Genomic DNA, 14,177 nt, shown 5'->3' on the forward strand with positions numbered 1-14,177 from the left:
TGTTCTTGTAGAGAGACATTTAGCATTGCGTGATTTCTGCCCAGGAGAGGCAGTCAGTTCACTAAAACACATTCATACTTCTCTCTGTACAGACCAGACAGAAAACTTATATATAAGTGTATATATATGCTATATATAAGTGTATATATAAGTATGTGTATATATACACATATAGGATATATATACACACACACATATATATATATATACATACATATACATCCTGTGTTAAGTAGTTTTCCAGCCTGTACAGAGGAAAGTATAAGTGTTGTATACATATATGTGTATACATTTAGGCATTTAAATGCAGTTTCTCTAGCAGTGTAATAAGGAGGAATGTGTTTAAATATACATATCTAGGAAATGCAATAACTGAGCTTTTGGACCAAGGAAACCTTGAAACTCTGCGCTCAACCTCTCTATTTAGCTGAGAAAACCTAAGGTTGGGATGAGAAGTTGGTGAAAGTGAATGCAAAAGTGAATATTTGCTGCAATTGATGAGGACTCATTCAAATTCCAGTCACTAGAGGATTAAAAAAAAGGCTTGCACATAGTTGTTGGCAAAGCAACATGTGCTTTGCACCTGATTCTCAGAACAGATTTGCAAGGGAACGTGTCATCTCTGGTGCAATGATAGAAATAAGGCTGGGAAAGCTTGTGTGTCTGTGTGTGTGTGTGTGGGGGGGGGTCATAAAGAAACAAGACACAGAGGGCTCGAGTGATAGCAAGCAAGGAAGGCATGTGCCTTGCATGTGGCCAACCTGGGTTCCATCTCTGGCATCTTGGATCCATCCCACGAGACCAGCCCTTGCCCCCGCTTGCCATCACAACAGGCACCTTTTTAAGTTTGGTTGTTAAAGTTTCGGTCTCATGATTTTATTGTTGTTGACTCTGTGGCTTAGCTATTTAGTTCTGGCCTTTCTTAATTCCTCCAATGCGGGGCTGGAGAGATAGCATGGAGGTAAGGCGTTTGCCTTTCATGCAGGAGGTCATCGGTTCGAATCCCAGCGTCCCATATGGTCCCCCGTGCCTGCCAGGAACAATTTCTGAGCATGAAGCCAGGAGTAACCCCTGAGCACTGCCGGGTGTGACCCAAAAACTACCAAAAAAAAAAAAATTCCTCCAATGCACCTGAGACCAATCTCTGAGCCCCTGTCCCCCAACTTTTCAAATTTGTCTTCTTCCTCCTCCTCCACTCTCATTTCTTTAGCCCCAGTTCAATTGGCTTCAATAACAGGCCTTTTGAAAAGTGAGCTGCAGAACGGAAGAGCTGATGTCTCTCGGTGGCTCATTTCTGTCGTTTCAGCGAGAGCAGATGCTGCTGGAAGACGTGTTGCCTGTGCAGGAGGATGATTCTCTGATGTCCTCTCACCCCATCATTGTCACCGTGAGCTCTCCAGCGGAAATTACGTCTGTCTTTGACGGCATCTCGTACAGCAAGGTAGGGCCATGAGGATGATGGGTGTGAGTGAGACTGTTCATGCCTCAGAAGTGAAAAATAATTTGTCCATGCTTGCCAGCTCTGGGGGACAGGGTCGAGCTCAATTGGATACTCAGTATTCATGTTCCTTCTTGGTCCTTTTGATCAAACTGATCAAAGCTGGTCATTGTCATCAAATCTGGAATAATTTACACATAGATTATATATCATTTTTATTTTGACCATAGTGGCTTACATATCTTTCACAGTAGTATTTTAGGTACATATTAACATTGAATCAGGGGAATTCCCATTACCAAATTTGTCCTCTCTCCACATCCGTTCTCATCTTGCATCCCATATCCCCCACCCTCACCCCCCCCCCGGGGCTGCCAGAATAACATACATATATTTAGTTTTTGGGCCACACGGTGACGCTCAGGGGTTACTCCTGGCTATGTGTTCAGAAATCGCTCCTGGCTTGGGGGACCATATGGGACGCCGGGGGATCGAACTGCGTTCTGTCCTAGGCTAGCGCAGGCAAGACAGGCACCTTACCTCTAGCGCCACCGTGCCGGCCCCAAGAATAACTTATAATTTTAAATTAAATTTTTGGGGGGCCTGGCAGGTTTGAGGGATTATATGGGATTCTGGGGATTAAACACAGATTGGCTGCATGCCAAATCCCCTACCTGCTATGCTATAGTTCTGGCCCCTGAGACAACTTTAAAAAACAAAGTGTTTGAGTCATATCATCTGAGCTCAGTGCTCAGGACATAGCAAGTGCCCTCCCTACTGTACTGACTCTTTGGCTTCAGGACCACCATTTTGTTTGCTTGTTTGAATTTTGGATTTTAACTCTAGTTGGGTGTGTCCTCCCTTGGGAAGACTGTATGCAATGCTAGGATCAGGGTATGCAAGGCAAATGCCTTAGCCTCTGTACTATCATTTCAACGCTTTTTTCAGTAAAAAACAAAACAAAACAAATTCTCTTCACTTTTGTTTATAAGTGCCCTCATCCTGAAAGTTCAATTGAACTTTCATGTTTTTAAGCATAAAGGCTTGTTTTGTTTTGTTAGTTTGTTTTTATTTTTGTTTTTGGGCCACACCCGGTGGAGTTTAGGGGTTACTCCTGGCTCTGAGCTCAGAAAGCACTCCTGGCAAGGCTCAGGAGACCATACTGGATGCCAGGTTTGAATACAGATTAGCTGTGTGCAAGGCAAACACCTATCTGCTGAACCTGCCAGGAGCAATTTCTGAGCATAGAGCTAGGAGCACTGGTGGGTGAGACCCCCCCCCAAAAATAGTTATAAGGCTTTGGCATTCTTCTAGCTATTAAATTAATGTGTAGTGCTTGATAAAGTTCAGTAAGGGCTAACTTAAAAGGGGAGACATTGTTTTTTCAGGTCACTTTACTTGAAAACTGATTTAAAATTCTGTAAGTGGTGCATTTTAGTATCAACTTAATTACATGTGAAAAGAAGGTAGAAAGTAGAGATTTGATAAGATTCTTGAGGCTAAAAAATTGAGTAAAATAAACTACATTTGGGTTTTTTGTTTATTTGGGTTTGGGGGGGGTTTGTCTTGGAGTCACGCACAACAATGCTCAGGGGTTACTCCTGGCTGTGTGCTCAGGAACCACCCCTTGTGGAGGGCTGTATGGGATGCTGGGGTCAAATCCAGGCATGCCATGTATAAGGCAAGTGTTCTCTTGTTTCAGACCCACTTTTTATCTTTTATGACTATGCTGAACTATTTAGCATCCCCTTTCAAAGTTCTCAACTTTATTAAATGTAATATTTCAAATATTGAAACATTTATTGAGTAGCCAGAAATTTACTTAAGAGCCAGAATTTGATCCTGAAACTCTTTTCAGGATGTTCCTCCTGTTTTCTCTCCGTTAGGAAAGCCCCACCTGCTGGGCACCCAGATGAACTGCAACCAGTATTTGCCCATTACACCATTAAAATGATGGCTTTTCATTTCTCTCTTGAGGTGTGCGGGGGAGGGGGTAAAGTCTGGGTTCGGGAGCCACATCCAACAATGCACAGGACTTACTTCTAGCTCAGTGCTCAGGGGACCATGTGGTTCAAGGATTGACCCCAGGTCCCCCACATACAAAGCCAGTGTTCAGGTCTCAGAGCTGAGTCATCTGCCCTACCTTCTCTTTCTTTTAAAAGTTATTTTAGAATCAGGGGTACACATGTTGTGTTGTAAGTTCGTGGTGCAAGTGGTGAATTGTCATTTTAACCTGGTGTCACAGAGCTGTGACCCTCTGATTTAGCAGCAATTTCTTTGGAGAAGAATTTTCTTTTTTTTTTTTTTTTTGGGGGGGTCTCACCCGGCAGTGCTCAGGAGTTACTCCTGGCTCCATGCTCAGAAGTCGCTCCTGGCGAGCACGGGGGACCATATGGGACGCCGGGATTCGAACCGATGACCTTTTGCATGAGAGGCAAACGCCTTACCTCCATGCTATCTCTCCGGCCCTGGAGAAGAATTTTCTAAATGCGACCTGTAAGTGGTCTTGTGTGCTGAATGGCGGCAGGTTCTGACTTCTTGCAGACTGGTTCTGAATCAGTCCCCACCCCACTCTCTTTCTTTCCCATCCCAGGGAGCCTCCATTCTGAGGATGCTCGAAGACTGGATAACACCAGAGAAATTCAAAGAAGGATGCCAGGTATGTTCTATAGCCCTTTCATGACCATGTGATAGAAGAATGTCAAGAAATACATTTAGGGGCTGGAGCAATAGCACAGTCGGGTGGGTATTTGCCTTGCACCAGCTAACCCATGTTTAATCCCCGGCATCTCAGAAGGTCCCCAGAGTACCACCAAGAGCAATTCCTGAGTGCAGAACCAAGAACAAGCCCTGAGCACTTCGGGACGTGACACAAAAACAAAAACAAATTTATGGCCCAGAGAAATAGCAAAGCAGGGACGAAATTTGCTCCATATGTGTCTGACCCAGATTAGAACTCCTGTATCTCACATGACTCCCGAGCCTACCAGGACCTGAGTGCAGAACAAGGAGTAACCCCAAAAGGCACAAACAAAGAATTGAAATGAACAAACAAACAAAAAAGAAATAAGATTGATTCCTAGGAAGTCTCTAAAGACTGTGCTTGCACCTTCAAGCAAGTGACAGATAAGGGGTAGGGGAGGATCCAGGCCATCTGGAACTACCACAGGTGACTGAATCGTGATAAGTTGAAGGGAAAATTTTTGTTGGTGAAGGATACTTAGAAACCCTAATCTAGCAGGGAGCCGAAATGTCTGTCTGTGAAAGGCAAGAAGCCTAGGAGCAAAACTTCCCGACACCGCCCCCTGGTGGCAGTACTGAGCAGTGACGGAAACCAACGAAGGTTTGAAGTCTTGGGCCGCTGCGGCAGGGAGGTGACATGGACCAGGAGATTTGGGGCAGCTCCACTGAAGCGTGCAATAACTGGAAGTGAAAAAGAATGAGCGGAGGGGCCGGAGCGATGGCACAGCGGTAGGGCGCTTGCCTTACACGCAGCCTATCTGGGACGGACCGGGACTCGATTCCTGGCATCCCATATGGTCCCCCGAGCCTGCCAGGAGTGATTTCTGAGCACAGAGCCTGAAGTGTTTTGGGTGTGACCCAAAAACAAAAACAAAAACGAAAAAAAATATTATTAAAAAAAGAAATAGAGACGCTGGAGCCCACACCAGTTTCAGAAGCTTAAAAAGAAAAGAAAAAAAGAAATGAACTGAGTCAACAACTGTTCTTTTGTTTGATGGTTCACAGAACCTTCACTGCAGATTCTATTTCAAGGGCCAGAGAGATGGTACAAAGGGTAGGGCACTTGCCTTGCATGTCACTGACCCATGTTCTGTTCACTGCATCCCATGTGGTTCCCAGACCCCTGCCAGGAGTGATTCCTGAGCGCAGAGCTAGGAGTAAGCCCTGAGTACTTCTGGGTATAGCTCTAAAACAAGAGGAGGAGGAGGAGGAGGAGGAGGAGGTGGAGGAGGAAGAAGAGGAAGAGGAAGGAAGAGAAGAAAATGTAGAGGAGGAGAAGAAAAAGAAGATCTCTTAGGAGCTAGCGAGGAATTCTTTCTGAGAATCTATCCGAGGCTTTTTATATGACCCACCCCACACACACAACACAGACGCAGGTTTTGTGAATCAAGTGACCCAGAAGAGGAATCTTAGCAGATAGAACCAAATTTTAACAGTTGTGTCTGGGAAAATAGCTCCAAGAACCAGAGTGATTTCATCTTCAGCACCACACGGCCCTCCAAGCATTCCCCCCCCCCCCCCAAGAATGGCCTCTGAACACTGCAGATTGGCAGGGTGAGGCTCACAAGCCCCAAAATAAAAATCCAAAGTACGGCAAATCTTTTCTTTGTACCTACTGGTGCTTCGGTGCAACTCTCTGTTCTGCCCTTTGGGTGGGGGTGGGAGGGTCCCCTTCAAGTGCAAAGCCTCATTAAGCTCTGAGCTCTCTCTGTCTCTGGTCCTATAAAGTTGTTTTTTTAACAGAAAACATTTGCTGAACACTAACTCAGGCCACACTTGTTGTCTGTGTTACTTTGACATTTTCACTTGAATCACTCAAATGAAGGGGAACTCTGTAGCTGAGATGTAGCTGAGAAATAGCACCAGGAAAGGGAGGGGACGTGGACAGCAGTGAACATGCTGCTAAGGGCAGTGAGGACTGGAAAATAATACAAAGGGCTTGAGCACAGGCGTTCCCTTTCCATGTGGGAGGCCCAACATCAATGCCTGGCACCCTGTGCTTCCTCAGCACTACCCAAATTAAAAAAAAAAAATCAATTTAGGCATTTTTTTCAGAGCTCATATTATAGATGCCCAAATCCATATATATTCGTTTCTTATATTGATTGTCCAGAAAAAAAATTAAGCTCTTTATCCTGTTCATTATTCTACTGGAATGAAGGAGACAAAATGATCTGGTTAGTAGAGAAAATATTACTTAGGCTTTAAAATGTATTATTATTATTTGCTTGGTATTGTAGATTGCCAAGTGTTTAAAAGACACTTTGATTTCACCATGGGTATATTTGTTGTGTCCTATCCATTAGTGATTATGAAAGAGTGTGGCTCTTAGAGAACTGAATATTGTCTTCTATCTAACTCAATTGTTCCATTTCATATACAGATTTATTTAAAAAAATACAAGTTCCAGAATGCTAAAACTTCGGATTTCTGGGCAGCCCTTGAAGAGGTAAGGAAGAATACATCCTTCAATACATCCTGATTCACAATGGATTTTCCAATTCTTTTCTTTGCTTTCTATATAAGTTACTCATTTTAAATTTGATTTGGGCACTGTGGTATACAATTATAATGGCAGGATTTCACACAAAAACCCATGTAGAAATTTTTGTAAAAAATGTAAAAATAGGGGGCCGGGCAGTGGCGCTGGAGGTAAGGTGCCTGCGCTAGCCTAGGACGGACCACGGTTCGATCCCCCGGCGTCCCATATGGTCCCCCAAGAAGCCAGGAGCAACTTCTGAGCGCATAGCCAGGAGTAACCCCTGAGCATCACAGGGTGTGGCCCAAAAACCAAAAAAAAAAAAAAAATGTAAAAATATGGGCCCGGAGAGATAGCACAGCGGCATTTGCCTCGCAAGCAGCCGATCCAGGACCAAAGGTGGTTGGTTTGAATCCCGGTGTCCCATATGGTCCCCCGTGCCTGCCAGGAGCTATTTCTGAGCAGACAGCCAGGAGGAACCCCTGAGCACCGCCAGGTATGGCCCAAAAACCAAAAAAAAAAAAAAAAAAAAAACCAAAAAAAAAAAAAAAACCAAGTAAAAATATGATAAATACATTTTTTCACATTTGACACAAAATACCCTATAGATAAGGGATCATTCTGCTTCTGTCTTCTGGCTTCCATCATTCAGCATATTCCTCTCCAGATCCATCCACATAGCCACAACCAATCTTTTTTATTTTTTATTTTTTTTTTTTTTGTTTTTGTTTTTGGGCCACACCCGTTTGACGCTCAGGGGTTACTCCTGGCTATGTGCTCAGAAATCGCCCCTGGCTTGGGGGGACCATATGGGACGCCGGGGGATCGAACCGCGGTCCTTCCTTGGCTAGCGCTTGCAAGGCAGACACCTTACCTCCAGCGCCACCTACCCGGCCCTTTTTTTTTTTTTTTTTTTTTTTTTTTTTTTTGGTTTTTGGGCCACACCCGTTTGACGCTCAGGGGTTACTCCTGGCTATGTGCTCAGAAATCGCCCCTGGCTTGGGGGGACCATATGGGACGCCGGGGGGATCGAACCGCGGTCCTTCCTTGGCTAGCGCTTGCAAGGCAGACACCTTACCTCCAGCGCCACCTACCCGGCCCACAACCAATCTTTTTTAAAAATAAATCTTTCATTTGAGCCACTGTGAGATGCGGTTACAGAGTTGATCATGGTTTAGTTTCAGTCACACAATGGCCAACACCCTTCACTGGTGCACATTTCCCGCCACCAATGCCCCCACTTTCCCTCTCCACCCCTGCCACTTTGGCAAACTATTTTCTTCTCCCTCTTTTCTTTCTTTTTCTCTTTTCCCTTTTCTTTTTAGACATTGTGATGTGCAATATTTTTGAAGGGGTATCATGCCTGGCCTATCACTTGCCCTCCTTTCAGCACCCAGTTCTTTTCCAGTCCTCCTGCTCCTTGTATCTATTGTCTTTGGGTATTATTACCATATTATTTTTATATCCCACAAATCAGAGACATCATTCTATGTGTAGTCCTTTCCCTCTGACTCATTTTCTCAACATGATATTTTCCATATTCATTCATGTATAAGCAAATTTCATAACTTCTTTTTTCCCCTAATGTCTGTGTAGTATTCCATGGTGTAGAGGTACCACAGTTTCTGTTCTCGCCTCTTGCGTTGTTTCCAGATTCTGGTTATTATGAATAGTGCTGCGATGAATATAGGGGTGTAGAGGGTTTTTCTGAACTTTGTTTTGGGACCCTTAGGGTGTATTCCCAGGAGCATTATTACTGGGTACATGGAAGCTCAGTTTTTAGGGTTAATTTTTGAGGAATGTCCACTATTACTTTCCAAAAAATGATACACCGACCCATTGGCATTCCTACCAGCAGAGAATGAGAGTCCCCTTTGCCCCACATCTGCATCAGCATTGAACAACTGATCATTTCTCTATTAAATCATTCTACCCTTCTCTTTATTTATTGCTTTCTGTATTTTTCTAAAAACAAAAACCCACTTTAGGCAAGTGGCCAGCCAGTGAAAGAAGTTATGGACACATGGACTAATCAGATGGGCTACCCTGTGCTGGATGTCACCGGCAGGACTGTTGTTCAGAAACGTTTTCTGTTGGATTCCAAAGCTGACCCTACCCAGCCCCCTTCAAACTTTGGGTAAGGCTTGAATGCATTGAAGAGAGGAGGATAAACGTGTCAGGAAGGCTGGTGGTTTGCTCTGCACTGGCACATGCAGATTTGCATCAGCATAGGGTCTTTGGGGGTGATGGCAGTGGGCAGTCTGACCATGTCCAGGGCCCAGGAACTGGAAGCAAAGAAATGGAAGTTCTCAAAGAAGCAATTCCTTGTCCAGAGAGATAGCACAGTGGTAGGGCATTAGCCTTGCATGCAGAAGGACAGTGGTTTGAATCCTGGCCTCCCATATGGTCCCCCGAGCCTGCCAGGGGTGATTTCTGAACGTAGGGGCAGGAGTAGCCCTGAGCGCTGCCAGTGTGACACACACACACACACACACACACACACACACACACACACACACACACACACACACATGGCAACTCCTGAGCATAAAGAAAGTCAGGACCTGGAGGCTACAGGCATCACGGAAGCCCAGGAAAAAAAGCAGAAGCAGGTGGTGGTGGGGGGGATGATTTGAAGAAGTGGCAGCCAGGAGAGAAGGATCTGGAGGTCAAGTGATAGCTGTGCTTGGCGCTCTGGCCTGGGGTGGGAGTGGGGTTGCTGGTCTTGGTGAGAACCAGGCTGGAAGTAGCCAGACATTCAGATCTAGGCTCAGGACACCCTCTATACCCTTTCCTCCCTTCCTTTCTTCTGGGCAGACTTTTGGCAAAACCAAGGCAGACTCAGAGAGCTTTCGCCTTGCCTCAGAAATGGACCACAATGGGGACAATAAGCTAAGGGGTTGGTAGGGACACCCAGATCAAATCTCTTTGGTGATGGTGTTCACAGGGTGGACCAGCCTTTCGATTTCCTGTTCAAGGAGTCGGGGAGAGGTGTGTGTGACAGGATCACCCAAACCACTCCTTTACTTGGCAGTCTAAGCCCTGCACAGAAGCCACCAAGGAGAATCGATTTCATCCCTTTGTTCTCAAACAACAATAGACAATTAAGGATCACAGAACTCTGAGTGTGTGTGTGTGGTGGGAGCAGGGGAGACTAAAAGCATAAAAGGTAAATAAATACCCAACATGAACACACCCAAACCTGTCTCTTTCTAGAAAGAATATTATTTAGGAAATGAAAATCAGTTGATGAAATACATTTTTGAGATCAAAGCAACTGTTTTACCCATGAACTCAGACCAGAATGCATTTGAAAGGACAAACAGTATGAAAGCATTCTAGCAAATGATATTTTTGGCTGTTCAAAAAAATTTTTTTACAAATTGAACTACAAATAAATTGGGAAAGTAAATACTCTAAACGTATAAAACCATAAGAGAAATTGGGGGCTCAAGCCATAAGACAGAGGGGAGAGCATTTCTTGTACAAAATCAACCCAAGTTCAATTCCTGGCATACCATAGGGTCCCCCCAAACCCTCACGAAGTGACTGCTGAGCACAGAGCCAGGAGTGAACACTGAGCACAGGTGGGTGTGACCCAACCTCCCTCCAAAATAGAATCATCTGCAGAATATGATCGGGAGTGGTAGGGTGGCTGCAACGTAATTTCTAAAAGAACTTCCTCATAGCATGTTAGGAAAATGTAACATGCAGAAGACATGTTAGGACTGTCTTCTGAGTGAATTCTAGAAACACTCCATGTGCATGGACAAGAAATGTAGCTCATGGACATGTGTGCAAGTATGGGCGGATAGAGGATATTGAGAGGGAAACTGAACATTGATGACAAGAAATGTGCACTGGTGTTGGACATTGTATGATTGAAACTCAATCATGAACAACAATGTAACTGTGTATTTCATGTGATTCAATTAAAAAGTTTATTTAAATATATAAAAAAAAATAGTACTCCAGGGGCTGGAGCTGCCTTGCTGGCGCTAGCCTAGGACGGACCGAGGTTCGATCCCCCAGCGTCCCATATGGTTCCCCAAGCCAGGAGCAATTTCTGAGTACATAGCCAGGAGTAACCCCTGAGAGTCACTGGGTGTGGCCCCAAAAACAAAACAAAAAAAAACTCTAGTGCAAACCACAATGAAAGCACTATCTCATGACAATAAATATGGAATCTGAAATAGTTCAAGAGAGGGGATTTGCTTTCAGAAATCTACAAAATGGGGGCCAGAGAGATAGCACAGCGGTGTTTGCCTTGTAAGCAGCCGATCCGGGAACCTAACGAGGTTGGTTCGAATCCTGGCATCCCATATGGTTCCCGTGCCTGCCAGGAGCTATTTCTGAGTAGATAGCCAGGAGTAATCCCTGAGAACCACCGGGTGTGGCCCCAAAACAAACAACAACAACAACAACAACAACAAAGAAATCTACAAAATGGATTTTTCTGGAAGGTAAAAGGAGGGTATATGTATATACACATACATATATGTGTATATATATATAATTGACATGTATAAATACATTAAATCATATTAAAGATCAATAAATCAACCTAAGTAACTTAAAAAAACCAAGAACATGGCCAGGTACTTAGTACTGTCAACAGTGTGCTTACTCATTTATGCATATTTCTACTGAAAATAATCTCCATCCTTAGCTCATTTGTTTTGGAGACTACTAGAGAGAAGCATGGGAAATAAGCTGCAGTCACATGGTCCACATCCTCCCAAGGAATGTTTTGTTCATTCCTTTCCACTGAATGATCACTTCCAAGGAAAAGATGCTTGCCTTTGACTTTGGAATTATTTACCCCCCACCTTTTTTTTTTTTTTTGCTTTTTTATTATTATTATTTTTTTTGTATTGAGGCCACATCCAGTGGCTCTGTGCTCAGAAGTCGCTCCTGTCAGGCACGGGGGACCATTTGGGATGCCAGGATTCAATACACTGTCTGTTTAAATCAGCTGTGTGCAAAGCAAACCCCCTACTGCTGTGCAATCTCTCCGGCCCTTATTTTCCCTTTTTGAAAATGCTTTATGCTTTGAGGAATAATGAAAAGTTAAACATTTTTCTTTCTTGGAGGGGCTGGAGAGATAGCATGGAGGTATCTTGCATGCAGAAGGTCAGCGGTTTGAATCACGGCATCTCATATGGTCCCCTGAGCCTGCCAGGAGCGATTTCTGAGCATAGAGCCAGGAGTAACCCCTGAGTGCTGCCAGTGTGACCCAAAAACAAAAAAAAAATTTTTTTTTTCTTATAACCTCTAGCTACACCTGGAATATTCCAGTTAGATGGAGTGAAGGTCAGCAGTCAGCTATTAAAGTCTACGGTCGGTCAGATACAGGAGGTAAGTACTATTGATTATTTCTTCTTTGAATTAATGGACCATGTTAAATTAAGCAGAAAGAAACAAAGCTGGGATTTCTTATGTGAATTTCAGCCAAGAGACTTTCTAAGTCATTTACTAATGAGATAACTGATGAATCTAAAGCTTTATCTACAATAATGAGAACTTTTTCTGCCCTTTTAATAATTTATGACAATTGACACAATGATTAATAGTCCCGTTCAAAGAGAAAAGTCATGAAACCAACCATCTATGATAATCTGTAAAGTTTTCTTCCTTTTACTCACTCATCTTTTTTTCTTTCTTGATATCAGAGAAGTTTTCCATTACATTTCTTAAAATGTTACATGACAAGTCTGACATTGAAAATGTATTTATGAAAGCAGGCATCGACATTGTTTTGGGGCCATATCTGGCAGTGCTCAGGGCTTGCACCTGAGATTTCTTGCACCAGAGATTTCTCCTGGTAGACTCAGAGACCCCTATGTGATGCCGCGTGGGATTGAACTCAGCTGACTTTGTGCAAGGCAAACACCCTCCCAGCTGCACTATTTTTCTGGCCTCAAGCTTACCATTTCCCCACCTAAATCGCAGCCTTAGCCTCCTTAGTGACTCCTGATTATCTCTACTAAGTCCCAAATTCTTCCCAGATCTGGGCATCTCTGTGTTTCTCCCACCTCAGCATAGAGTCCTCACAGTCTGACTATGTTAAAACTGAAAGGGGACTTTTTGTTGTTTTATTTTTATTAATTTTTATTTAAATACTGTGGTTACAAGGCTGTTTATACATAATACAGTTAGAAAGATAAAGTTGTTCATGATTGGGGCCCGGAGAGATAGCACAGCGGCATTTGCCTCGCAAGCAGCCGATCCAGGACCAAAGGTGGTTGGTTCGAATCCCGGTGTCCCATAGGGTCCCCCGTGCCTGCCAGGAGCTATTTCTGAGCAGACAGCCAGGAGTAACCCCTGAGCACCGCCGGGTGTGGCCCAAAAACCAAACCAAACCAAAACAAAAGAAAGTTGTTCATGATTGAGTTGGTCATACAATGTACAACAACATTCACCATTGTGCATTTCCCGTGACTGGGGACTTTTCTTTTTTTTTTCTTTTCTTTCTTTCTTTCTTTCTTTCTTTCTTTCTTTCTTTCTTTCTTTCTTTCTTTCTTTCTTTCTTTCTTTCTTTCTTTCTTTCTTTCTTTCTTCCTTCCTTCCTTCCTTCCTTCCTTCCTTCCTTCCTTCCTTCCTTCCTTCCTTCCTTCCTTCCTTCCTTCCTTCCTTCCTTCCTTCCTTCCTTCCTTCCTTCCTTCCTTCTTTTTTTGTTTGTTTTTTGGTGTTTTGGGTCACACCCAGCAGCGCTCAGGAGTTACGCCTGGCTCTATGCTTAGAAATCGCTCCTGGCAGGCTCAGGGGACTATATGGGATGCTAGGATTCAAACCAATGACCGTCTGCATAAAAGGCAAACACCTTACCTCCATGCTATCTCTCCAACCCCTGAATGAGGACTTTTCTGCTCACTTCCTATTTCTTATTTTATGCCATCGATTAGTCTTTTCCCTTCTTGAAAAAAATCTTAGAGTTACTTCAGAAACCAGGCAGGGTTTGAACACTGGCTCAGGTGGTAGAACAAATGCCTTGTTCAGTCCCCAGCGCTGCACGGGCACCTCCCCACCCCCAAGCCCCTCAGATGTGGCGCCGGTGGCCCTGTACTCTCCATTGACCCCCCAGAAATGAAAGGAAATACATGTAAAATAATCAAAACAAGGACTATGCTCTGTTCTCCAGCTTGCCGTAAAGTTGATAAATATGGTTGTGACTTCACCCCCCTAGACACATTCTGCTTTCTTGGCCTTCTGTAGTTGCCTTGTGCTGGATTATTTCTTTTCATTCTCTGTTTATAAATGTTTTGACTGAATGCCTGTGCTCTGTTCTGTGATTTTTTGGGACTCGCCTCTGTCTAAATTTTCTGACCCCCACCAGAGTCATGCCCCCAGCTGTGTGTGGTTTCTTTTGCTTTGCACCATGTCTTCAGACTTCAGCCCGGCCATCAGTGCTTCCCTGTCATACCTAGCCGAGCCCACTGAGAACTGAGAGTGTGTTTGTCTGAGCTGGGCAGGTGGCTCTGATGAAAAATGCTGCAGAGTTTTTGTATGGTCCAGGTG

General features: G+C 44.1%; 1 protein-coding gene across 1 annotated transcript in view; it reads left to right on the plus strand.

Moving 5' to 3' along the window:
• The window catches only part of ENPEP (glutamyl aminopeptidase), a 58,725-nt gene that overhangs the window by 23,729 nt on the left and 20,819 nt on the right, over positions 1 to 14,177 (plus strand). The window contains exons 7-11 of the mRNA XM_049786979.1: positions 1,307 to 1,441; positions 4,032 to 4,097; positions 6,564 to 6,629; positions 8,648 to 8,796; positions 11,938 to 12,017. Coding sequence (XP_049642936.1) covers positions 1,307 to 1,441; positions 4,032 to 4,097; positions 6,564 to 6,629; positions 8,648 to 8,796; positions 11,938 to 12,017 — 496 coding nt within the window. The remainder of the gene's footprint in view (positions 1 to 1,306; positions 1,442 to 4,031; positions 4,098 to 6,563; positions 6,630 to 8,647; positions 8,797 to 11,937; positions 12,018 to 14,177) is intronic.

Source organism: Suncus etruscus, chromosome 14 (assembly GCF_024139225.1).
Source record: "Suncus etruscus isolate mSunEtr1 chromosome 14, mSunEtr1.pri.cur, whole genome shotgun sequence".
NCBI lineage: Eukaryota > Metazoa > Chordata > Mammalia > Eulipotyphla > Soricidae > Suncus > Suncus etruscus.